Source organism: Bufo bufo, chromosome 4, assembly GCF_905171765.1.
Source record: "Bufo bufo chromosome 4, aBufBuf1.1, whole genome shotgun sequence".
NCBI lineage: Eukaryota > Metazoa > Chordata > Amphibia > Anura > Bufonidae > Bufo > Bufo bufo.
In genome coordinates, this window is record NC_053392.1 from 573,323,599 (window position 1) to 573,350,568 (window position 26,970).

A 26,970-nucleotide genomic window follows, 5' to 3' on the forward strand; every position below is an offset into this window, starting at 1 on the left:
GCAGTTTTTTGCCCTTTCAGGTTTTGCTGCTCATGTCAGATTAATTTCACACTTCTCAGAAGTCTACAAAAGAAGCTGTTGTGGAAATGCTGGCACAGAAGATGATTATGACATGTTTGTCACTTAATGAAAAAAAAATAAAAACACAGAACGGGGACCTGAGATTTCTCTTAAAGCGTAAAGCGCACACAGGCATCCAGTGATTGAGCCGCTTTCCGTCACACTTACATAATTGGCTTTTTTTTTTTCCCTGCTCGCTAAGCTCTCTCCTCTCCGCCGCCTCCTGTCACACTGACCCAAAGTCATAAAACGTTTGCTTGCTTGCCCTTGGTCCTGTTTGTATAAATGATGTGTACACTATAAATATTCACGTTTCTGAGGGACCGTATTTTAAACAATGACGGCACTGTTCTGCCTTCTCCGCAGAGAAGCAACTTGACATCACCGTGGACTGTACTTTTCCCGGCAACGTCCTTAAAAAAATACAGCTGTTTCGGCCGACGAAATAAAACACTGTGTCAACAGAACATTGGGAAAATGTGGCACAAAGCCGCCCGGGGCGCAGTAACAACCATGAAAACAGATTAAAAAAATGGTGTTATCAGGGGCCAATGATTTACTGCTCATGTGGCTTTTTTCCCGTAGGCCAGGTTAAACGCCGGTGCGGCACAAACACACGAGTCTGCGGAATCTTGCACGGTCTGCTTCCAGCTTTCCAAGTTTTATTAGTCTATTTACATCCCTGTCTGAGATCTAAATTTACCAGCTAAAAACAAGGCTGATTGACAGGCACCCTTATACAAGAAGAGGAGTCGATCACCGAGTGGGACCGCCCACTGAGCAGAGATTTAAAGGGGTTTTCCAGGCTTTTAATATTTATGACCTACCCTTAGGATAGGTCATCAACATATGATCGGCAGGGGTCCGACACCTGGCACCCCCGATGATCAGCTGTATGAAGAGAAGGCACGTGGCATCCATGCGTACCGTCTCCTGTCTCTCTTCCTGCTCGTTGTCTACATAGTAGAGGAAATGGCACAAACACATGGCGCATCCCTTCTCTTCATACAGCTGATCTGCGGGGATACTGGGTATCAGACCCCCCCCCCCCGATCTGATATTGATGACCTAAGTCGTCATAAGTCATCATAACATAAGTCATCAATAGTAAAAGCCTGGAAAACCCCTTTAAATGAATGAAATACACAAACCTACATATCAATCCATTCAGCTCCTCCTGCTCTAGATCATGCTGCCAATAGATAGGACTTCACCTACAGTGTGGTAGGTTCCCTTAAGCAGTTTCGAACTGGCCCCCAGAGTACCAGTTGATCCTCTCGTGAGCTCAAGCTCTGATAATAATGGGCCCTTAAAGGGGTTATCCGAGACAAAAAAATGCTCCCCCTTAGGCCTGGTCACTCACACTGAATATACTTACCTGGTTCACCGCTCCTGGTCTCCCTGCACCGCCGCTGCTGCTTCTCCCCGTGCGCGGATGAAAACATCTGGGTGGCAGGCGAGTATCGGAATGAGCCTCTCTAGCATCGCGGGTGACGCTAGGGAGGCTTGTCCCCATCTGCCATTGGGGAGAAGCAGCAGTGGCGGTGCCGGGACCAGGAGCGGCGTGGGGAGCCAGGTAAGTAGATTTAGTGTAAGGGGCCCGGGCATATGGGGGGCATTTTATTTGTCTCCGATAACCCCTTTAAGGTCCTGTATGAGCAGAGGATGGGCCCTCAGAATCAGTTGCTCTGGTAGGTCCAATGGACTTTAGTCTGACGCTGCCCTTTTAGTATCAGTTTTAGTAGGAGTGTTACTTTAAAGGCTATGAACACCTTCAGGGGCATTTTTTTTTTTTTTATGATTGCATTTTACTTCACTTTTTCAGTTGGTCTTTATTAAAAATGTTTTGCCATTTCTGAGATACAAGTGATAAAAATGAGTCTCTTTGCAATCCCGTCATCTGAGGGCTCACATATAGCAGCTCTTATCTCTGATCTCCTGACATATTCTTATCAGTTTGGTTAAAATTGAGCTGTAATGAGTGTTTATGAGGTCAGGAGATCAGAGATAAGAGCCTCAGACCAGAATTCAAAGAAGACAGACAGACAGAGACAGCTTGCAAACAGACTCATTTGTAACCCTTGCATCTCAGAAATGGCTGAACATTTTTAATAAAGACCAATGACTTTTAGCCCAAAATGACTAAAATGCAATCCTAAGAGAAAATTGAAGTTGTCCATTGCCTTTAAGTTAAGACCACGCAGCTTATGGGCACGGTGCCAGGTCTTGGGCTTTAGAGGTTGTCCAGGATTTTGTTGTCCTCAGGATGGACCATCAGTATCAGATTGCAGGCCTCCGACACAACGCACCCCCTCCGATCAGCTGTTATGGTATTAAACAGGCCCCTTGACACCTTGCACTTCCATAGATCAGCTGTTCCGCAGTAGCTCTGACGCCAGAACTACACAGCTCTGTCCACTGTGTTGCAGATGTAGCTGGGTACTACAGTGCTGAGCTCATTCACTTCAGTTGGAGCAGCGCTGCAGTGCACAGCGCCATCCACTACACCATGGACAGAGCCGTGTAGTTCTGGCGCCAGAGCTCCTGCAAAACAGCTGATCGGTGGGGATGCGAGGTGTTGGATTCCGACCAATCAGATATATTTGGATAGGCCATCAACATAAAAATCCCGGAAAACATTTTTAACGGGCTTGTGCATGTTTGGGAAGTTATTACCTTCTTCCCGACAATGGCTCCTGTGCTCTCCGGCCTCCGCTGCTCCACTCTGGTCCCTGGATGTGAACTTCCATTTTGACAGTGATTGGCTGCAGTGGTGACCTCTTCCTCTTGCGTTATGCCAAATGGTTACGTGACACAAGGGGAGCAAGTCACCACTGCAGCCAGTGATTGGCTGCAGAGGCGTCAAACCGGAAGTTTATATTCAGTGACCTGAGAGGAGGGTGGAGAGCGCAGGAGCCTGGGAGCTAGTGTGAGGAAGCAAGTAAGTATGCTTTCCTTTGCGGTTCTGGCCATGAGGGGGGACACATCCCCTTTAAGTAGTGCTTTCACCCTGTATCAAAACCCTGCCAAGTCCAGGAGAAGGGGGTGCTGTAAAATTCCCATACTTCATGTACATAACCATTTTACGACTTAATTCGTTCATGGCTTCTACTATACCTCCATATGAAAAATCACGGCACGGTACATTGCGTGCCATAAGTATTGCGCTTTTCTGCCCAAGACGCATAGAGTTAGTCCATGGCCTTGGTTCAGAGGCCCGGAGCTTTGGGGAGAACCTGGTTTATCAGTGGTGTTAAGTATTATAGGTCATTGTCAGACACTGTACAGTCGTGGCCAAAAGTTTTGAGAATGACACAAATATTAGTTTTCACAAAGTTTGCTGCTAAACTGCTTTTAGATCTTTGTTTCAGTTGTTTCTGTGATGTAGTGAAATATAATTACACGCACTTCATACGTTTCAAAGGCTTTTATCGACAATTACATGACATTTATGCAAAGAGTCAGTATTTGCAGTGTTGGCCCTTCTTTTTCAGGACCTCTGCAATTCGACTGGGCATGCTCTCAATCAACTTCTGGGCCAATTCCTGACTGATAGCAACCCATTCTTTCATAATCACTTCTTGGAGTTTGTCAGAATTAGTGGGTTTTTGTTTGTGCACCCGCCTCTTGAGGATTGACCACAAGTTCTCAATGGGATTAAGATCTGAGGAGTTTCCAGGCCATGGACCCAAAATTTCAACGTTTTGGTCCCCGAGCCACTTAGTTATCACTTTTGCCTTATGGCACGGTGCTCCATCATGCTGGGAAATACATTGTTCTTCACCAAACTGTTGTTGGATTGTTGGAAGAAGTTGGAGGGTGTTTTGGTACCATTCTTTATTCATGGCTGTGTTTTTGGGCAAAATTGTGAGTGAGCCCACTCCCTTGGATGAGAAGCAACCCCACACATTAATGGTCTCAGGATGCTTTACTGTTGGCATGACACAGGACTGATGGTAGCGCTCACCTTTTCTTCTCCGGACAAACCTTTTTCCAGATGCCCCAAACAATCGGAAAGAGGCTTCATCGGAGAATATGACTTTGCCCCAGTCCTCAGCAGTCCATTCACCATACTTTCTTCAGAAGATCAATCTGTCCCTGATGTTTTTTTTGGAGAGAAGTGGCTTCTTTGCTGGCCTTCTTGACACCAGGCCATCTTCCAAAAGTCTTCGCCTCACTGTGCGTGCAGATGTGCTCACACCTGCCTGCTGCCATTCCTGAGCAAGCTCTGCACTGGTGGCACTCCGATCCTGCATCTGAATCCTCTTTAGGAGACGATCCTGGCGCTTGCTGGACTTTCTTGAACGCCCTGAAGCCTTCTTAACAAGAATTGAAGCTCTTTCCTTGAAGTTCTTGATGATCCTATAAATTGTTGATTGAGGTGCAATCTTAGTAGCCACAATATCCTTGCCTGTGAAGCCATTTTTATGCAACGCAATGATGGCTGCACGCGTTTCTTTGCAGGTCACCATGGTTAACAATGGAAGAAGAATGATTTCAAGCATCACCCTCCTTTTAACATGTCAAGTCTGCCATTTTAACCCAATCAGCCTGACATAATGATCTCCAGCCTTGTGCTCGTCAACATTCTCACCTGAGTTAACAAGACGATTACTGAAATGATCTCAGCAGGTCCTTTAATGACAGCAATGAAATGCAGTGGAAAGTTTTTTTTGGGGATTAAGTTAATTTTCATGGCAAAGAAGGACTATGCAATTCATCTGATCACTCTTCATAACATTCTGGAGTATATGCAAATTGCTATTATAAAAACTTAAGCAGCAACTTTTCCAATTTCCAATATTTATGTAATTCTCAAAACTTTTGGCCACGACTGTAGTTACACAGCCTACTGACACTACACCAGAATAGTAAGGCCCATCTGATAGTTTACTCCTACATTTCCAAGAGGAATAACAGAGGGAAGACCCAAGGCAGCTGGGCAAAGAAAGATGCTCCAGAATTATTTCACTGGGAGTATAAATATTCGCTAAAACTGACACGCAAGGAAAGGTGTAGCTTTGCCAAGCTGTGTGACTAGACATATAATGACGTTAAATATAGAAATTACTAAACCTCAGAAAGTTTCAGGAAATTTGGTAAACCGCTGCGCTATAGGCCAGGTCCAGGACTAGCATTATCCCGGGCATCCTACTTACACTGCACACAACTTCTACATCAGCAGCGCTTCTCGAAACCATAAATCAAAACATATGTACTATATATATATATATATATATATATATATATATAGTATTCGACATGGGTTTTTTATTGCTGTTATTTTTTCCTTGTGTAACTGGAGAGACTTTACTGCAGGTCGCGCCTGTGACCACTCGCGCTATTTTTAAGCAGGTACTAGAGATTTGTTATAGTCACAGCTTGTGGGAACGCAGCATGCTGGCCTCCGCTTCCACCTGTTCTGTACCTCGAATATAATCAATTAAAGGGGTTATCTGACCCCCCAGTGCTCGGGCCCCTTATATAGATTATACTTACCCCGGCACCCGCATCGCTCCTGATCCCAGCACGGTCGTCTCTGCATTTTCCCGTCGTGCAGTTCAAAACATCTGATGAGGCCACAATGGGAACTGGGTAAGTATAATCTATATGAGGTGCCCGGGTTGGATAACCCCTTTAAACAATTTCTACCCAGAAAACAGTATCTACGTATATCATAGCATTTCTGGATTAAAGGGGTTGTCTGGGATTTGTATATTGGTGGCCTTTCCTCAGGATAGGCCATTAATATCTGATAGGTTTGGGGTCCCACACCTGGCAGAAGAGACCGTAGCGTTCCGGTGAGCGCTGCAGCCTCCTCACAGCGCCATGCATTGTATAGTGGCTGTCCTCGGTAGTGCAGCTCAAGCACATTCACTTCAATGGCACTGAGCTAAGCTGTGCTTAGGTCAAGTGACCAATGTACACTGACGTCAAAGTCGGACCTCCACTGATCACATATTGATGACCTATCCTGAGGACAGGCGGACAATATAAAAGTCCCAGACAACCTCTTTAATAGTGACCTGGTAGGTGGTGGATAATTAGTTTTATACATTTGTGTAGCGCCACATATTCTGCAGCGCTGTACACAGTCCTCATCATCCACGTTTCCACTGGGCTCACAGTATGTCTGTGGAGTGTGGTGGAAGCCGAAGCCCCCCAGAGGAAACTTACACAGACATGGAGAAGATGTTGAAACCTCGGACCCCAGCAAGGTGCTGCTCATATTGGATGGTCATAGAAAATGGGGCAGTAGAGATCCTCCATTAGGGCGTTTCTTCATGGTCATGGATTGCTATTTATTCATTTTTTTTCCTCATGAGACAAAACTGCAACATTTATGCCAAGATTCACTAAAAATCTCAGGATAAGGGCTCATGCACACGACCGTATGGCTTTTTCAGTGTTTTGCGTTCCGTTTTTCACTGATCCGTTGTTCCGTTTTTGTTTCCGTTGTGTTTCCGTTTCCATTCCATTTTTCCGTTCCGTATGGCATATACAGTAATTACATAGAAAAAATTGGGCTGGGCATAAAATGTATTAATAGATGGTTCCACAAAAACGGAACGCATACGGAAGACATACGAAGTACATTCCTTATGTGTTCTGTTTTTTTTTTGCGGACCCATTAACTTGAAAGGAGCCACGGAACGTGATTTGCGGGCAATAATAGGACATGTTCTATCTTTCAGCGGAACGGAAATACGGAAATGGAATGCATACGGAGTACATTCCGTATTTTTGGCGGGACCATTGAAATTAATGGTTCCATATACAGACTATATACGGCACGCTAAAAATGGCCCGTATACGGAACGCAAAAAACGTTCTTGTGAACGAGCCCTAACCATGATATGTTAGTAAATTCTATGCAAGGTGAAGTAGATTGATTTCACGTTTTAGTATATTATTATTTTGTATACTGTGTATAATGTCTATTTTAGGCTACTTTCACACTGGCGTTTTGGCTTTCCGTTTGTGAGATCCGTTCAGGGCTCTCACAAGCGGTCCTAAACGAATCAGTTTTGCCCTAATGCATTCTGAATGGAAAAAGATCCGCTCAGAATGCATCAGTTTGGCTCCGTTCCGCCTCCATTCCGCTTTGGAGACGGACACCAAAACGCTGCCTGCAGCGTTCTGGTGTCCGTCTGATGAAACGGATCCGTTCTGACACACAATGTAAGTCAATGGGGACGGATCCGTTTTCACTGACACAATCTGGCACAATACAAAACGGATCCGTTCTCCATTGACTTTCAATGGTGATCAAGACAGATCCGTCTTGGCTATGTTACAGATAATACAAATGGATCCGTTCTGAATGGATGCAGACGGTTGTATTATCTGAACGGATCCGCACCAAACGCGAGTGTGAAAGTATCCTTAGTAGGCCAGGAAAAGATTATAGTACATGTGTGTGCTAAGGAAGATCCACATACTGTTCTTACCTATTGACCTGCTGTGGTGTATACATAGAATGCATACTGTATTGTATATCTATAGGTGTACTGTATGGGTAGTCATATGTAGTCAAGCATTCATGGGTGGTACACTTTTCAAACCAGAACCTGGTTCTGAATACTTTTGTAATTGCAAGTAATAAAAAATTTTGCATAGCCACTGAGCTATTTAATAAAATCTATCTGTATAGCGCCACCTGCTGTTTGCTCTTGTCCTTATATTTTTTGTCCGTCTCACTGAGCTGGTCGCACACGCTCAGTTTAAATCTTCAATTCCACCCGCCATATGTTCTATTAGAAGCTGTGGCAGTTACAGGGAGAGAGCTGCAGCAGAAAGGACATGTCCCCTGAGGTGCCAGGCTGAAGATAACCTAGCAAAGCCATGAATGTGGAGATCTCTGGATCCATGTGAGGTACAGGGCCGGTTCTAGCTTCGAAAGAGATTGTCATGTACTATATGATGTCTGATTTTCATTTTTTACATCAATCATGGGATAACCCCTTTAAGTCAACCCCGAGCGTCAAATGCGGACGGACAGACCAGAAATTGTAGAGGTAGATTTAGCCATGGATAGTCTGAAATCCAGCTTTTCTCTCCTATGTAGGTTTAGGAAGTGTCCGTCATATTGTGTCTATTTAACCATTGGCCCGAGAGCGCGGGTTAGTTGTTGTAGTTGGATTTCGGCATACCAGCGCCTTCATCGGTTGTTTTTAATTGTAAGGATGTGATTTCATTAGGAAACCATGATGGCATGGTGAGGTAATTTGGCTTTTTTCATCCTCCATAAAAGACGTTCACAGGCGGTGATTTATAAACAAGGAAAGGATTTGGGCCTAGTACATTTGTAGGCTTCTCCAATGGGAGCAGTCTTTCCAGTTGAAAGCCTGGCTTCCGCCCTTCGCTTACAGGTGCCCATTCACTCATCAAAGGACGGATTCTCATGAGCCTATGGTAGGTTCACAGGAGCTGGGATTAGAACGTGTTTTTACAGCACTGGCATTTTTTTTCTAATTTTTTTTCTCTTCTGCTTCTCTTAGGTTTTATACATGCTGCAGTCCTTCTTTGAGGCGAAACACATAACTAATTCACAGAGGCTTCAGCAGGAGATCCGTGACCTCATCGACAGCTTGAAAGCCAAGCTTTGGCTTGCCAAGAGGTATGTTGGATCAAAAAATTCGCTGATGAGGTGTGATAGAAAGGCTTCTTCTCAGCTTTGATCGATTATGAAAAAGAATTTATTAACAATAAATATAATAATAAAGCTTATTCTGGTGTAAAAAAAAATCATTAAATAAAATATAGATGAGAAAGGTTGTCTAATAACTTTGGATAATTTGTGTTTGTTAGAAGTGTTTTTTGATGATAAGATAGTTGCAGAATTTTCTGGGACCTTCATCGATCAGCTGCAATCAGTGGGAAAACCAGCAACAAGTGCTCTGTTTTCCTACAGCGCCACCACAGGTGACTTTAAGAATTACTCAGTTTCCACTGAAATGAACAAACTGTCTGTGCAATGCATGGATGTGCCAGGTCCTCCTGGAGAAATGTGCTTTGTATTAGTTCTTTGGCTAATAGAGGGGGCTCTGAACAGGGGGGGGGGGGGGGGGGGGGGCATACTAAATTAGGTCTCCTCTTGGCATTACTTACCAGTTAAACATATCCTCTGTACCTCATGTCCATTTCTCCCCTTATTCTTCTGAATTGAACATTCCCCTGACCATATGTCATCAGAGTATGATGAATGAGCCATCTCAAGTGGGTGCACCGAAATGAAAATTCTGGTCCGAAACCGAAAATTCAGGATGCCCTTGACCGAAAACCGAAACTGCCTTTTTGCCCAAATACTTTTAAAATACTTTTTTTTTAAATGATTTTATTAATAATTCTTTTTCATGAATGAAATTCATCTGTGGGTGGCGCTGTTATGGAGGGGGGTATATGTGCACTGTTATGGGCATAACAGTGCACAGATCCCTTTCCCCATAACAGTGCACAGATCCCTTTCCCCATAACAGTGCACAGATCCCTTTCCCCATAACAGTGCACAGATCCCTTTCCCCATAACAGTGCACAGATCCCTTTCCCCATAACAGTGCACAGATCCCTTTCCCCATAACAGTGCACAGATCCCTTTCCCCATAACAGTGCACAGATCCCTTTCCCCATAACAGTGCACAGATCCCCCCTCCCATAACAGCCCCGGCCCTGCTGCTCACAGCATCACTCACTGCATCTTTATTTTACCTTACAATCGTGACGCTCCAGTAACAACTCTGCAGGCAGAGCGGAGGGCAGCGTAACGTCACTTACTCACGTGACGCACCTGCTCCGCCCACTTTATGAATGAAGGAGGCGGAGCAGGCGCGTCACGTGAGTAAGTGACGTTACGCCGCCCTCCGCTCTGCCTGCAGAGTTCTTACTGGAGCGTCACGATTGTAAGGTAAAATAAAGATGCAGTGACTTAAAGTAAACCGCCCGCCCGGCGCGGGTGACAAATCCCACACCCCATATTTTCTGCCGATATGTACCAATATCGGCCGAAATGGATTAGGCCCATTTTCGGCCGATATTTTCGGCCGCCGGAATTTCGGTGCACCCCTATTAACTACTGTAATATTTTGTCTCGCAACGCATCCTGACCCCTTTTGAAACACTTTTTGTGACGGAGAGCCCAACACTGAACACAACTATATTCAATATGGTTAGCTTTTCCCTTAAATACGGCCTGCCTCAGGCCCATTTACATGGGGCAATAAGAAGCGTAGTGAACGGGAATGCATGGTTTGTTCCCAGTCATTGCCTGCTCGTTACTACAATTGTTCATCCCCATATAGATTCATTATTTGTTGACACAGGAGAATGTGCTTCCCACAAAGGCCAATTTTAGGTGCCACATAAACGATCAGATCACATGAGCATTTGCTCATTTGTTGGGGGATTGGCATTACCTTAACATTGGGCAATTATGGGGAACAAGCATGAATAGGAGATGATAATCTGTTGGCATTGGCTAACTCCCCTCTCCTCATTGAGAATACATGCCTGTGTCTGGGGTACAGGAGGAATAGTTCTAAACCCAATAAGCGTTCAACCAATATCTATGCAAGGTTTATGGGCCTGAACATACCCCCATTTTCACCTAGGCAGCCCCCCTGACTTGATGCTCTCCCTGCAGTGAGCCCAGTGACGTCACCAGCACTGATAGGCGGGCTTTAGCGCTGCCCTAGCCTGTAAAATGGTCACCTCACCTGCTAGGTGAAAGCCTCCGCCTGCTGCACAATCCAGCATCGGAATATGAAATGCTTATATCAGAGGGGCTGCCTGGGTGAAAATGGGGATATTTCTGGGCTCAGAGCTTTAAAGGAGTTATGTCTCCATTGTCGTATCTGCAGGTCCTGCGTCTCCCTGCATTAACATCCGTTTTGACATGGGTCACATGACCACTGCAGTCACTGTTCACTCATGCGACTGATTTGTGACACATCATCACTGTGGTCAGTCATTGGCTGCAGTGGTCACGGATGTTGACGCAGGGAGACCCAGGACCTGCAGAGCCGGTGATGGAGCACGAACCCAGCAGCAGGAATCGGTTTAGTGTGATCACGACCGCCGGTCCGGCCATGCTGGGGGGTCTGAAGAGAAGGTCACCAGAGATGTATAACCCCTTCAAGGCCGATGTACACAAGAGAACCATGTGCAGGAGGCTGTACAGCCGCATGCATAGTCCCTGTGGTCCCAATCTATGGAGCTGTAGGCCCTCCTTGGGACGTTAAATCATGGCACCATACCTTGGAGATATTCTGCTTTAGAAACAAATCTTCTATGGTAGACTAGCTCCGTAATGTGACATCTAGGGGAGCATGCCACATCTGTAATTTGAGTCTGACCCCCTAGATATCTATGGGTGCTCTATCTTGGTTCTGATCAAGTTGGAGGTTCTACATGCTGTCACATCCCAGGTAAGGAAATACCGTATGTCTTCATTCACCTATTCCTGGTATGGTGGATTCTTGTGACTGGACTGCCTGTGTAGAGTCCAGTGCTATACACATTCCTCGAACATCCCGTTTTCCAGTCGTCGTCGTCTTCTGACTGCAAACAGACATAGCAGACTCTGTCAGCGTCAGAGCGTAGCGTCATCTGTTCCAGCAATGTCCACCGGGAACAGGGAGCAACTAGTCCATATACTTGTTTATTCAGTAGCATAGATGTAAATGTTTCTTGTTTACGGCACATCAGTATACATGAGTGCAGTACACAGCAGATTCCCTTTCATTACTGAACAGGTAAGTGTCTGTTCCTCAAGATTGTACATATGCCATACAATAAATGGAAAAAAGTCTTTCACTTGTCCTCTTCTATCGAGTCCTAAAACTCAGTTCTGCCGTCCAGGATTACTGACATAGATCCGCTGTGCTTCCCAGAAATGGTGCCACCCTTGTCTGTAGGCTGCGTCTGGTATTGCAACACCCTTGAAGACCATAGAGCTGGTTATATTGGTTGGTTGGTAACTTTCCCAGAAAGTGAAATGGGGAGATCCATAAAAAATAAAAATAAAGAATTGGACAGAAGAGGCCTAAACTCAAGCACTTGTGTTAGGCTACCTTCACACCTCCAGCAGGCTGTTCTGGCAGAGAACAGCCTCCCGGAGTTCACCGGATCCTGCCCTGCCGGCACTGACGTAATGTCCGCCGGCCCCATTAAGTTTGATGGGGTCTGGCCGAGGTCTGTATGCTGTTCCGACAGACAAGCGGAGAGTTGGCTAGACACAAACCGCTGTATGCTGTGGTTTGTGTCCGGACAATTCTCCGTCGGTCTACCGGAACAACGTACGGACCTCCTATAGCTATGCAGGGGGCGTAGCTATAGGGAAAGTGGCTGCTTTCGGGCCCAAACTCAGACAAGGCCCAACCAGGATGAGGACTAAAAGATTTTATTGTCAGGGCCCCCTTAACAGTATTATACAATGACATTATATACAGTATATGCGTGTAGGAAATGGACGGAGCGGCTGCCGGGCCTCGTCTGGGAGAGCAATCTCGACTAGCCACAGGAGTAGGGGTAAAAATTTGCTGTGGGGCCCAGTCATTTCTAGTTACGCCACTGATAACATGGCTTCTTTGGTCCAAAAACACTGCAACCAAACAAGGTAGAAAAGCTCCAGACCATCAAAAACATGCCCCTTGTTTTTTGGATAGGTCATCAATATTTGATCGGTGGGTGTTTAGCCTCCAGGATCCTCGCCCATCTGCAAAGTGGATGGGTGCCGATGCTCCTGCAAGGGCCACATATCCATTAGGCTGTATTCACACGACTATATCCATTTTGCAGTCCACAAATGGCGGATCTGCAAAATACGGATGAGATCCATGTGCATCCTGCTCTTACTTATGAATATATACAAAACGGACAAGAATAGGGCCTGTTCTATAATTTGTGACATGACATCTCGGTCTCACCTGTCTGCATTTTTTTTGTGGCTCCTTAGAAATGAATGGGTCTGCCTGCGATCCGCAAAAAAATGCTGATCAGCCACAGACCAAAAATATGTGAATGTAGTCTTATTGTTTACATGGGCGCGGTGCGTCACCCATACAGGTAACAGTGCCTGGTACTGCAGCTCAGTCCTATTTGGGGCCAATAAAGGGAATGGAACGAGCTTCTGTGCCTGTGTGGATAGTGCAGGGGCCCCCTCATTGTTCAGGACATCAGACCCCCACCAGTGACACATCGAGGGCCTATCCTGAGGACAGTCCATCCTTGTTTACCCCCTGATTTTTACCAAATGTTTTGGTAACAATAAGCCCAGTAGTCCACCAGATCTGATGGTCTGGTATAACACTAGTCCCAGGAATGCCAGATTATCAGAAGCTCTCTGTTGGGGTGAAATGAGTTAAAAATGCTGCAGATTTGCGCCCCCCATTGTCTGCCATGTATTGCTGTCTCGCGCTCGTTCCGAACACTTCTCATTACGAGTATAATGTGATTTTCCGTCGCTGGTTTGGTTTTGCAGCTTATGTCCTGATCAGAATCATATGCACTGGGCCTAGATTGAATTACATTGAATAATACATTAGGTCACTAAAAGCAGGGAGCCAATCAATGCATATTTATGTATTTATCTCATGGCCACAGGGGAAGGAAAAGCAGCTCCGTTTTACATTACATTCTGCCATTGTTCTGTAAAGCAGGCACCTACAGGCTCTGCGGTCGCAAATAAAGGGCCCTTAGGATTTAACCATTTTTTTCCAAATTCTCGTTTTAGGCAAAATCCATGTCTAGTAACCAGAGCGACATTTACAGACATCCTCAATACAGTCATCAGTTATTTTGGAACGGACAGAGACCAAGGTATGTGAGAAGGGATTGTGCAAGCGGAGTGTTTGTCCGTTCCGCTGGCTGCTCATCCATGGATGGGGTCAGGAACGGCATTTCCACTGGTTGCAAAAAGAAAAAACTGCAGGTACTTGATACTGAAAAATGATATTGTGCTTAGAGATTGCATGCTTTCTTCGTGAAATAGTGCAACTTTTCTACACCGGCTGGGGGCCGTATTGCAGCTGCGGCTGAGCTGCGTACGCAGCGCAGTGGACAAGACTGGCGGAGTTTCACAAATAAAGAACTTTTTACAGGGATAGATGTCTGATCCGTCACGGTCCGACCACCGCCAATCCCAATAACAGGGGTTCCACGTTCCCACACTCGAATGGTCGCGTATGTCTGCATTTGTTCCATTCAAATCTATGGGACTGCTAAGGAAAGCCAAGCGCTCTCTGCAGATAGGTGAATGGAGCGGCAGTGGACATGCTCGATCTGGGCTCCATCAAATGGAGAATGCAGGACCCTCATTCCCGCCAGAACAGAATCAGAAAAGGCAAGTATAACAAACGAGAGACTCTGGGCACTGCACTGGTTATCTTGTAAAATAGTATTTATTGGTAAAAACCATAAAAAATATGCAATTAAAGTAGCTACGCGTTTCAGCCAAAGTGCGTATCTAAAGGGCACGTATCTATTTTAATTGCATATTTTTAATGGTTCTTACCAATCAATACTATTTTACAAGATACCAGTGCAGCGCCTGGAGTGTCACGTTTTTTATACTTACATGTTCAAATATTAGGGAATTCACCAATGGGTTTTCTAAACACCTGTTAATAGAGAAGAGTTGTCAGGGACTCTATGAATTAGCCACAGAGGAGAGTGCATTAAAAAGTCAGTCCATTGATTTCAGTAGGCACCATGCAGTACTTCATTCCACCTGTGGCGGCGCTGTAGGGGAATTGTGCACTTGGTGCCTGGACTGTTGTTGCTGTCAACGGCAGGACACCATGTGATCAGTTTATTTTTGGGGCATCTTTCTTCATCAAGAGCAATAGCACTCTAAACATTGGGCGTCCCATCGTTTTACTCGATATTAGACTATGTCGACATATGCTTTAGCTGATAACATAACAGCAAAAAAAAATAAAAAAATGACATACAACCAAAAAAGGTTCATGCAAATGTTGCGATTATAAGCCCAAAAACACAGGGACCCGATAACAGGATGTCATGGGTGCGGCTGCTGTCTGCACCCAGGTGAAGCCACCGACGAGTGCGGTTATGATGATATTACACCCATGTTTGTGGTGGTTATAGTGCTACTGTTTCTGGCGTACATGCCCCCCGCTACTATAGCAATGTGACGAATAGGGCTGCATGGCCGGTCTGCCTTATAGGCATGTATACCTGAGTTAGTCTGTCAATGATTGTCAAAAAATCTGTAATTACCTTATAATAACAGCTTTCATTAATGTCCCCTGTCCTTTTCCACTTTTACCTTAAAAGACAGTTGCTATGGCTTGTCTGTCTCTGGCTAAGAAAACGGGAAGATGGAGGGGCGGTCCTTCACACTGCATGCCTGCATTAGGCTTTAGAGTGAGGAGGCGTGTCTCTCAGTAATCCAATCTGATTGGCTGGCAGGGAGCTGCTGGCTACAGCAAGTGTGTATGGGAAGTGAGGGAAAGCAGTTTTGGCCTCAGAGAACTGGCAGAGGAGCCATCTTGAGTAGGTCCTCATATTGTAAATGTTTAAACAGCCGTAACTAAGAGAAAAACTCAAGGAAAACAGTGGTATGTGAAGAAACTAAGGATTGCTTTATGCATAATGCTGCTGCAGCAGTAGCATATGCTAAAATGGATTTTTTGATGATAACATGACAGTTACCCTTTAACCGCCTCAGGACCGCCGTACGCAGGATTGCGTCCTGGCGGCGGCCCTGCTATTCTGGGTGGACGCATATACGCGTCCTCTCGTGAGACGCGAGATTTCCTGTGAACACGCGCACACAGGATCGGAAAGTAAGCGAGTGGATCACCAGCCTGCCAGCGGCGATCGTTCGCTGGCAGGCTGGAGATGCGATTTTTTTAACCCCTAACAGGTATATTAGACGCTGTTTTGATAACAGCGTCTAATATACCTGGTCCTCTGGTGGTCCTCTTTGCTTGGATCGACCACCAGAGGACACAGGCAGCTCAGTAATATGTAGCACCAAACACCACTACACTACACCCCCCCCTGTCACTTATTAACCCCTTATTCACCCCTGATCACCCCATATAGACTCCCTGATCACCCCCCCTGTCATTGATCACCCCCTTGTAAGGCTCCATTCAGACGTCCATATGATTTTTACGGATCCACTGATACATGGATCGGATCCGCAAAACACATACGGACATCTGAATGGAGCCTTACAGGGGGTGATCAATGATGGGGGTCATCACCCCATATAGACTCCCTGATCACCCCCCTGTCATTGATCACTCCCCTGTAAGGCTCCATTCATATGTCTGTATGTTTTTTACGGATCCACGGATACATGGATCGGATCCGCAAAACACATACAGACATCTGAATGGAGCCTTATAGGGGGGTGATCAATGGCAGGGGGGTGATCACCCCATATAGACTCCCTGATCACCCCCCTGTCATTGATCACCCCCCTGTAAGGCTGCATTCAGATGTCTGTATGTTTTTTACGGATCCACGGATACATGGATCGGATCCGCAAAACACATACGGACATCTGAATGGAGCCTTATAGGGGGGTGATCAATGACAGGGGGGTGATCACCCCATATAGACTCCCTGATCACCCCCCGTCATTGATCACCCCCCTGTAAGGCTGCATTCAGATGTCCGTATGTTTTTTACGGATCCACGGATACATGGATCCGATCCGCAAAACACATACAGACATCTGAATGGAGCCTTATAGGGGGGTGATCAATGACAGGGGGGTGATCACCCCATATAGACTCCCTTATCACCCCCCTGTCATTGATCACCCCCCTGTCATTGATCACCCCCCTGTAAGGCTCCATTCAGACATTTTTTTGGCCCAAGTTAGCGGAAATTATTATTTTTTTTCTTACAAAGTCTCATATTCCACTAACTTGTGTCAAAAAATAAAATCTCACATGAACTCACCATACCCCTCACGGAATCCAAATGCGTAAAAATTTTTAGACATTTATATTCCAGACTTCTTCTCACGCTTTAGGGCCCCTAGAATGCCAGGGCAGTATAAATACCCCACATGTGACCCCATTTTGGAAAGAAGACACCCCAAGGTATTCCGTGAGGGGCATATTGAGTCCATGAAAGATTGAAATTTTTGTCCCAAGTTAGCGGAAAGGGAGACCTTGTGAGAAAAAAAAAAAAATCAATTTCCGCTAACTTGTGCCCAAAATTTTTTTTTTTTCTAGGAACTCGTCATGCCCCTCATTGAATACCTTGGGGTGTCTTCTTTCCTAAATGGGGTCACATGTGGGGTATTTATACTGCCCTGGCATTTTAGGGGCCCTAAAGCGTGAGAAGAAGTCTGGGATCCAAATGTCTAAAAATGCCCTCATAAAAGGAATGTGGGCACCTTTGCGCATCTAGGCTGCAAAAAAGTGTCACACATCTGGTATTGCCATACTCAGGAGAAGTTGGGCAATGTGTTTTGGGGTGTCATTTTACATATACCCATGCTGGGTGAGAGAAATATCTTGGCAAAAGACAACTTTTCCCATTTTTTTATACAAAGTTGGCATTTGACCAAGATATTTATCTCACCCAGCATGGGTATATGTAAAATGACACCCCAAAACACATTGCCCAACTTCTCCTGAGTACGGCATTACCAGATGTGTGACACTTTTTTGCAGCCTAGGTGGGCAAAGGGGCCCACATTCCAAAGAGCACCTTTCGGATTTCACCGGCCATTTTTTACAGATTTTGATTTCAAACCACTTCTCACGCATTTGGGCCCCTAAAATGCCAGGGCAGTATAACTACCCCACAAGTGACCCCATTTTGGAAAGAAGACACCCCCAGGTATTTCGTGATGGGCATAGTGAGTTCATGGAAGTTTTGATTTTTTTGTCACAAGTTAGTGGAATATGAGACTTTGTAAGAAAAAAAAAAAAATCATAATTTTCCGCTAACTTGTGACAAAAAATAAAAAATTCTAGGAACTCGCCATGCCCCTCACGGAATACCTTGGGGTGTCTTCTTTCCAAAATGGGGTCACTTGTGGGGTAGTTATACTGCCCTGGCATTCTAGGGGCCCTAATGTGTGGTAAGTAGTTTGAAATCAAAATGTGTAAAAAATGACCTGGGAAATCCTAAAGGTGCTCTTTGGAATGTGGGCCCCTTTGCCCACCTAGGCTGCAAAAAAGTGTCACACATGTGGTATCGCCGTACTCAGGAGAAGTTGGGCAATGTGTTTTGGGGTGTCATTTTACATATACCCATGCTGGGTGAGAGAAATATCTTGGTCAAATGCCAACTTTGTATAAAAAAATGGGAAAAGTTGTCTTTTGCCAAGATATTTCTCTCACCCAGCATGAGTATATGTAAAATGACACCCCAAAAACATTGCCCAACTTCTCCTGAGTACGGCAATACCACATGTGTGACACTTTTTTGCAGTCTAGGTGGGCAAAGGGGCCCACATTCCAAAGAGCACCTTTCGGATTTCACCGGCCATTTTTTACAGATTTTGATTTCAAACTACTTTGCACGCATTTGGGCCCCTAAAATGCCAGGGCAGTATAACTACCCCACAAGTGACCACATTTTGGAAAGAAGACACCCCAAGGTATTTCGTGATGGGCATAGTGAGTTCATGGAAGTTTTTATTTTTTGTCACAAGTTAGTGGAATATGAGACTTTGTAAGAAAAAAAAAAATTCAAAAAAAATCATCATTTTCCGCTAACTTGTGACAAAAAATAAAAAGTTCTATGAACTCACTATGCCCATCAGCGTATACCTTAGGGTGTCTAATTTCCGAAATGGGGTCATTTGTGGGGTTTTTCTACTGTCTGGGCATTGTAGAACCTCAGGAAACATGACAGGTGCTCAGAAAGTCAGAGCTGCTTCAAAAAGCGGAAATTCACATTTTTGTACCATAGTTGTAAACGCTATAACTTTTACCCAAACCATTTTTTTTTACCTAAACATTTTTTTTTTTATCAAAGACATGTAGAACAATGAATTTTGAGAAAAATTTATATATGGATGTCGTTTTTTTTGCCAAATTTTACAACTGAAAGTGAAAAATTTCATTTTTTTGCAAAAAAATCGTTAAATTTCAATTAATAACAAAAAAAGTAAAAATGTCAGCAGCAATGAAATACCACCAAATGAAAGCTCTATTAGTGAGAAGAAAAGGAGGTAAAATTAATTTGGGTGGTAAGTTGCATGACCGAGCAATAAACGGTGAAAGTAGTGTAGAGCAGAATTGTAAAAAGTGGCCTGGTCATTAAGGGTGTTTAAGCTAGGGGGGCTGAAGTGGTTAAAGAAGACCTCCAGGAATATGTTGTCCAGTATTTTACCTAGTGCAGGGCAGAAGGGGCGGGGTGTGTGGCCCTTTTCAGACCTTACATTAGGCATAGCCCAGTGGACTTTTTTTTTTATGCACCTGTATAGTCAGCCATGCGCCCCAGATAGCCGTGATCGGTATAGTCATTCTCCCAAAGCGTCACGTCCCCTCCCATAATTCACCCATAAACATGCACGTTGGGATCTGCTAAACATGGAAGCAGCCGTGAGACACCACTTATCTCTCAGGATAAGAAGAGTCAAGCAAGTCACAATCAAACATGCCAAAACTAGTTGGCATCCAATGCCGATGGCAAATTGGGCTAAAATTTAAAGGGGCTGTCCATTTTATAACTATAATTAGCACAATTTTGTGCTTCCCCTCCCGATCTGTAACATGTGCTGAGAAATGGGAGAACATGGAAACAATGGTGAGGAAGCGATGGTTGCTATAATCATCTAATGTAGCATACGACCACTACATTGATAGCGTCCCTCTTCTTATCGTGACAGGCATATGCAAAGCATTACTTATTACAGTATTTGTATTAGGGGAGGACTGGGAACTTAAAGTGGCCCATGAAAAATAAAAATAAAAATGGCCCCATGTTGTAGGTGGGTCCAAATTGACAGAAGGCAGTTTAAGACAAGTAGGCAAGGACAACAGAAGTAGGTGGAGCTGTAAATACCTTAGTGCAGCACAAAATACTGCCCCAGCAGAACCAAATACCACAATGCAGCACAAGATCCTGCCCTAGCAGAACCAAATACCACAATGCAGCACAAGAGCCTGCCCTAGCAGAACCAAATACCACAATGCAGCACACGATCCTGCTTTAGCAGAACCAGATACCAAAGTGCAGTACAAATTACTGCCACCCCTGCTGCAGCATTCAGCTGTAGCACAGTCCTGTGGATGGTGATGATACAGTTGAATTCAGGTGTACCTGATGCTCCTAGCATTAATTAATGCTGAGAGTATCGGATGTACCCTGCAGGTCGCCGTGAAGATGGCTTTGGCATAGGCCCACCGGAAAATTTCCCTGTAGGGTCTATGGCCAGTCTGTCCCTTACTTGTATATATACCTCTGCAGAATGTTCAGGTGGACCAACAGGTGACCCCCTCCTCCGTCACTACATGACGCCGGGTCCCCCATCCCATGGCACATATTACAGGTATGGTGGCAGAAGCATAACTTATAAAAGTTCAAACCTTTTACTATTCAGGCATATGGCCCCTTTCGGATGGACCGGATGTGGCCAGCATACGTTTCATTGTACAAATATGATCATGCAGTTCAGACTCTGATGTCACCAGTATCAGAGGTGGCATTTATCGGTGCCCTGAACTGTACAATATTCATTACACCAGGAGCAGTAATGAAGGTGTCAAGATGTTTTCATTTATGGAATAGCATTGCAGGGATTCGTGTTTCTGTAAAGACATAGATTTATACGTGGAGCTTGGAGAAAACCTATAGAATATATTTGTCCTTCCCACAGTCCCTTCACGTACACTTATTTATTGTGTTTATTTGATTTTCCCCTTGTGCGGTTTTCTGCCTCATTCCTTTCCACTGTCATGAATGCTATATTAGTGTGTTCGGGCAGCAGAACTTGAGATTTTCCTATATACATCATTTTGAGTTTTTCTTGGCTAAATTTTTGTTGTTTCTATTTCAAGTTAATTTCCTTTCCGCCGCCCCCCCCCTTTCCCCCCCCCCCCTCCTCCCGTCCTTTTAATCCAGACTTATTGTGTGTTTGGATTTTGCCTTGTATCTGTACTGTGACCCATCATTATGTCAATCTCCAGGCCAGTACAGTACATTGCAGGTTTAGGATGGGGGTTGTGGTAAGGATGCAATGTACTCAATACATTTCAGTAGAGTGGCAGTGAGTTTATTATTCAGGAAAGAGAGAACAGACACATTAGGGCTGCACGGTAAAGTACGTAGGCTGGAAATGTTCAGAGAATTAAAGTGTGGTCGATCTTCCCATTAAAGAGGATTTCACATGATACATTTTTATACATGGTCTGACCACTGCAATACCCATGAACGGTAGGGAACAGTGCAGCTGTGTGTTCCAACCACACCACTGTCTTAATCTATTGCAACAATCCGTCCTAAGTGATGGCCCACAACTGGACGACAGTCCCTACTTAGCTAAGTGCAGGGGCATAAACCAAAATAGGAAAAGAAGCAAAGTGAACCCAGGAGATAATGACAGAGACAAAGTCAGCAGGCATAGGCGAGGTCACAAACTATAAGTCAGATACCAACAGTGTCCAAAAACAAGCAAGGCCAAATAACAGGCAGGGTCAAATACCAGGGGGTCACTTCTGAGGCAAAATCAGTAATGAGAGGCAATGTCAGAGAAACAGGCAAAAGGTCAGTGATCCAGAGTAATAAATACCTAACCAGCTGGTGAGTCAGGAGTACCAATCACAGGCAACTGTGGCCAGCAGCTGCCTGTTTAAATAGCCTGCCCTCAAGGAGCAAGTGACTCCGGCACAGAGCCTGAGTGATCTTGCGTCCCAGCTCCCTGGTAGGTCAAGCAGCCCCACTGTCAGTGGGGTTGGTTGCCGTATCAACATAGCAATGTTGGCGCTATAGCGCGACTGGACTTCCCAGCGGGAGCACAGACAGGTAAGTGGATGACAGAGGGGTCCAAAGTCCCCTTTCTGAAAGGAGCCGACGGTGCACGTGTTGGTACACTGCTCCATTTACTTCTGTGGGATTGACAGAGAGTTGTCATTACATTAGCCCCATAGAAGTGAATAGAACGGTGGACCTACATGTGCGCTACCACTCCATTCAGAGAGGGGAATTGTAAACCCCAAGAAAGACAGGTTCACAGGAAGACCTAGCGGTCAGACAATAGCTGTGATCTGATATTCAGTGCCTATCCTGATAACCCTTTAAAGGAACACTGAGCAGAACATCCAAGCTATGTAAAGGTGGCCATACGCATTAGACCAGTGTTTGCTGAACCTGCCAATTTTGGTGGGACAGGTCAACTCTCTTATATGTATGGTGGTGCCCAAATCTATCTGTATAGCGCCACCTGTTTGTTCTTTTCTTAATTTCTCTGTCCATCTCGGTGAGGTGGTCGCACATGCTCAGTTCCATCCTTCAAATGCCACTAGCCGTATCTACTGTTAGAAACTGCGAGAGTAAAGCCTCATATGCACACGACCATATTTTTGGTCCACGTCTGATCCTAATTTTTTTCTAGTGTGGACACAGACACGCATAAAATGTGGACAGCACACAGATATAATCTGTGTGCGGTGCTGTCACTATACCAAAATTTTGTTCAGATTTCAATACCGTATAAAAGTATTGCGATACTCAATACCATTCGATAACACACAAAAGAAAAATAAAACACCCTAAAAAGCTGTGTGCATTACGCATTTTATGGAACGTCTTGCCCATAATAGAACAGTCCTATCCTATTTTTTGGAGGGGACAAGGTGACAAAAAAATTACAAATCGTATTTTTTTTCTTTTTTCTGTTATGGCGTTCACCGCATATGAGAAATTATTTTAATAGTTCTGACTTTTTCAGACACAGCGATACCTAATATATTTATTTTTTTGTTTATATATTTTTATATGTAATTGGAAAGGGGGTAATTAAATTATAATTTTTTTTTTTTACTTTTCTTTTTATTTAATAACTATTAGCCCCCTTAAGGGGCTAGAAACCTGGGATCTTTTAATCCCTTGTCCTAATCAGCTCTATTCGGGTGGATATGACTTTACACTCTCCCTGCTGCCCTGTGCATAGTACACACAGCAGCAGGGAGATTACCATGGCAGTGAGGGCATCAGTAGCGTCCTGGCTGCCATGGTAACCGATCGGAGCCCCGCAATTTCACTGCAGGGGCTCTGATCGGAAGCTGCCACTGCCAAGAATGAACATACTGGGGGGAGGGGGGGGGGCGCTTGTAGCCACTGGGCCACCAATGAATATAATACTGAGGTGGGTGGGAGGTCACCCACTGCGCCACCAGTGAATATAATTAACATTGTTATAATTCTGAGGAGGGAGGGGGGCTGTTAACACTGCGCCACCAATGCAGACATGAACCTTTAAATACAAATGTAGGCTGCGGGTGCCGGCAGTATCACACAGTCGGCACCTGGCCTCAATGACTGGGAACGACGATCCCGCCGAACCGTTTCGATTAACCTCTCTGCCTGCACCCGCAGCTTACATTTGTATTTAAGGGTTAATGTTTGCATTGGTGGCACAGTGTTAACAGTCCCCCCATATCAGTCTTATCTTCTCATTGGTGGCAGTGGCGGACTCTCTCCTCCCTCACTGTGCCGGCTGATGAGAACATGGTGTGCACCGAGGGCAGCGCGTGCCATGTTCTCTAAGAGATACTAGGCTGCGCAGTAGTGCAGCCCAGTATCGGAATACAGCAAATCCCAGTATCATATTGATCCGGGTACAAGAGTATCGATTGTGCAACCCTAGTGTGCTATCCCGCAAATTATATAGGATGTCCTAATTTTGTCAGTTTTGTGGACAAAGTAGCTATTTCTAATATTGGGCTCATAAAAAACACGGAATGCACATGGACAGTATCCATATTTTGCGCATTCTTGGTTTGCGGACCACAAAATACATACAGTCGTATGCATGAGGCCTTACAGAGAGAGCTGTAGCAGAAAGGACCGACCCCCCCGCCCCCGAACTACAAGCTTTAAATAAATAGAAGAGCAATGACTGGGGAGATCTCTGGATCCATGGGAGGTACAGGGCTGGTTGTGGCTTTGTTAGAAAGAGATTGTCATGTATTATATTAGGGATTCCCAACCTGCGGCCCTCCAGCTGTTGCAAAACTACAACTCCTAGCATGTATGGACAGCCTACAGCTGTTAGGGCATGCTGGGAGTTATAGTTTTGCAACAGCTGGAGGGCCGCAGATTGAGCTTCCCTTTCTATATGATGTCCCATTAATCATGGGATAAGCCCTTTAAGGAGCGTTAGAACATAAGGCTGGTATGTCCAGTGGAAGTATCGGCTTTGTTTCTGCTTCCACGTGTAACACTTGGATGATTTCGCAGTTTTCTGTAATGTACCAGAGAAATAACTTACGGGGTTCCTTGGCGGTGATGGATCACGGTGTTGACTGCTCAGTTACTGAAGCGAGGAACCTGCGGTCATTTTTCTCTTGCATACAATAATAGATGAGGCCTAAACATGTAGACAGGACAACAATGACCCGGCTCGGCATTTTGTTTTTCAAGTCTTATTTATTCATTGTTCTACCTGAAAACGAACCCAAAATATATATCAAAGTCAGTGACTTCATCTGTATTAATAATCGACAAAACTGAAGCTGACATGTGAACAATGAACGGAACGCCGGGATTTATATCAAACACGTGACTGATTAAAGGGACGCAGTGTGTCCAAGTGAGCCGGAGAGCGAGGAGAAACAATCAAAATTTTGTATTACAGTTTGTTTGAACTAGAGGTGCCATATAATGACGTTCATATCTGGGGCACAATAGAAATTATATGTATCAGAGAGGCTTGTGAGTCTTTATGCCAAAATGTATGTAAAAAATGAAAATCAGACATCATATAGTACAGGCATGCTCAACCTCCGGCCCTCCAGCTGTTGCAAAACTACAACTCCCATCATTCCCGGACATCCTCTAGCTATCAGCCTACAGAAGGGCATGGTGGGAGTTGTAGTTTAACAGCTGGAGGGCCGCAGGTTCAGCATCCCTGATATAGTACATGACAGTCTCCATCTAACAAAGCTAGAACCAGCCCAGAGATCTCCCCATTCATTCCTCTGCTAGATTCTCTTTAGGTTAGCAGCTCAGGGGAGTGTGTCCTATCTGCTGCAGCTCTCTCCCTATTCCAGTTCTGGGGGCATATCCTTTCTGCTGCAGCTCTTTTCCTATTACAAGTCAGCATGGTGTCCTTTCTCAGGGGGTCTATCCTTTCTGCTGCAGCTCTATCTATATCACAGGTCAGGACTTAGGAGGCATGTCCTTTCTCAGGGGGTCTATCCTTTTTGCCGCCGCTCTATCTATATCACAGGTCAGGACTCAGGAGGCATGTCCTTTCTCAGGGGGTCTATCCTTTTTGCCGCCGCTCTGTTCCTGTAATCATCACAGCTTCTAATGGTAGATATTGCTGGTGGCAGTAGAAAGTTGGGACTGAGCATGTGTGACCACCTCAGTAGGTGGACGTACACATTACTATACAGATTAAACACTGGGGGGCGGCATTATACAACCAGAGCATTTTTGTAACAGAAAGTATATTACAAATGTATGTGGCTTTTCATGCTGGGTTATATTAAAATAACATTTAATGGTGGTACAACCCCTGTAAATGACGTTGTCCTTTTATGTGGCAGAGGGGCCTTTAAGAGCACCCCCAGGCTTCTATCAAGTTTTGACCTTTGGTCCTTATTTTAATAACATTTTTTTTTAGTTTTTTTTTAAGTTTTGGACAAAAAAAATGAGGTCTTGCTGCTAGCCCCCATCTCTCAGCTCTCCCCAGGTGGACTGCCTATCGACACAATACTATTAAAGGGGTTGTTTACAAGCTTAAAAGATTTGGCTAAGAGTAAGACGTGATTAAAAAATAAACAAACAACAAAAAAACACTTGGTATTCACTGTTAAATCCCCTGTCACTGTGGTGGTACCCACCAGTTTTTTGTTTACATGCACTTGACCTCTGCAGCCAATTACTGGCTTCAGCAGTCTTGTGCCTTGCATGCTAGCATCAGTGCTAAGGCCTGATGGCTGCAGCGATCACACACATGTACGAAATATCATCACTGCAGGAAAGTAGGCGCAAGCGGGTGGGATCTCGGAAGCGGCGAGGCAGGAGCAACAGACGGCTTAAAGGGGTTATCCCATGATTAATGTAAAAAATGAAAATCGTACATCATATAGTCCATGACAACCTCTATCTAACAAAGCTAGAACCAGCCCTGTACCTCACATGGATCCAGAGATCTCCCCATCCATTACTCCAATTGCTCTTCTAGATTTATTTCAGGCTAGCAGCTTAGGGGGAGTGTCCATTCTCAGAGGGTGTGTCCTGTCTGCTGCAGCTAGTGGCAGTTGAAGGGTGGAACTAAGCATGTGCTTTGCATCTCAATGAGCAGGACAGAGAAATTAGAAAAAGTGCAAGCAGCAGGTGGCGCTATACAGAGAGATTTCATTGAATAACTCGGTAGTTATAATACATTTTCAATTACAAAAGTCTTCAGGTCCGAGTGCTGGTTGGAAAACTGTAAAATATTATTGGTGGGATGACACCTTTAACAGTTCAGTATTGTAAGATTCCAGATCCAATTTTTCAGAGGCTGCTTTGAAAATAACATTAGCAAACAAGTTGTTTGCTATGGGGAACCCCTCCACCTTATCATTTGCACTCGATTTGATAACCCCCTTCCCCCCCCCCCCCCCCCAATTAGCTTGGTGACATCTTTGTATGTGTATCTGGGATGGCACTTTGTTATACAGAGGACTGTGGATATGTGTCATCTCCCCTGGATGCAACACCAGTATATCCAATGGTGGGAAACCAGTTTAAGGA

The 26,970-nt window shown here is 44.9% G+C and overlaps 1 protein-coding gene across 1 annotated transcript in view; it reads left to right on the forward strand.

The window, feature by feature from the left end:
- The window catches only part of THADA (THADA armadillo repeat containing), a 591,430-nt gene that overhangs the window by 409,646 nt on the left and 154,814 nt on the right, over nt 1–26,970 (forward strand). Inside the window, 2 exon segments of the mRNA XM_040430339.1 lie at nt 8,562–8,680; nt 13,790–13,875. Coding sequence (XP_040286273.1) covers nt 8,562–8,680; nt 13,790–13,875 — 205 coding nt within the window.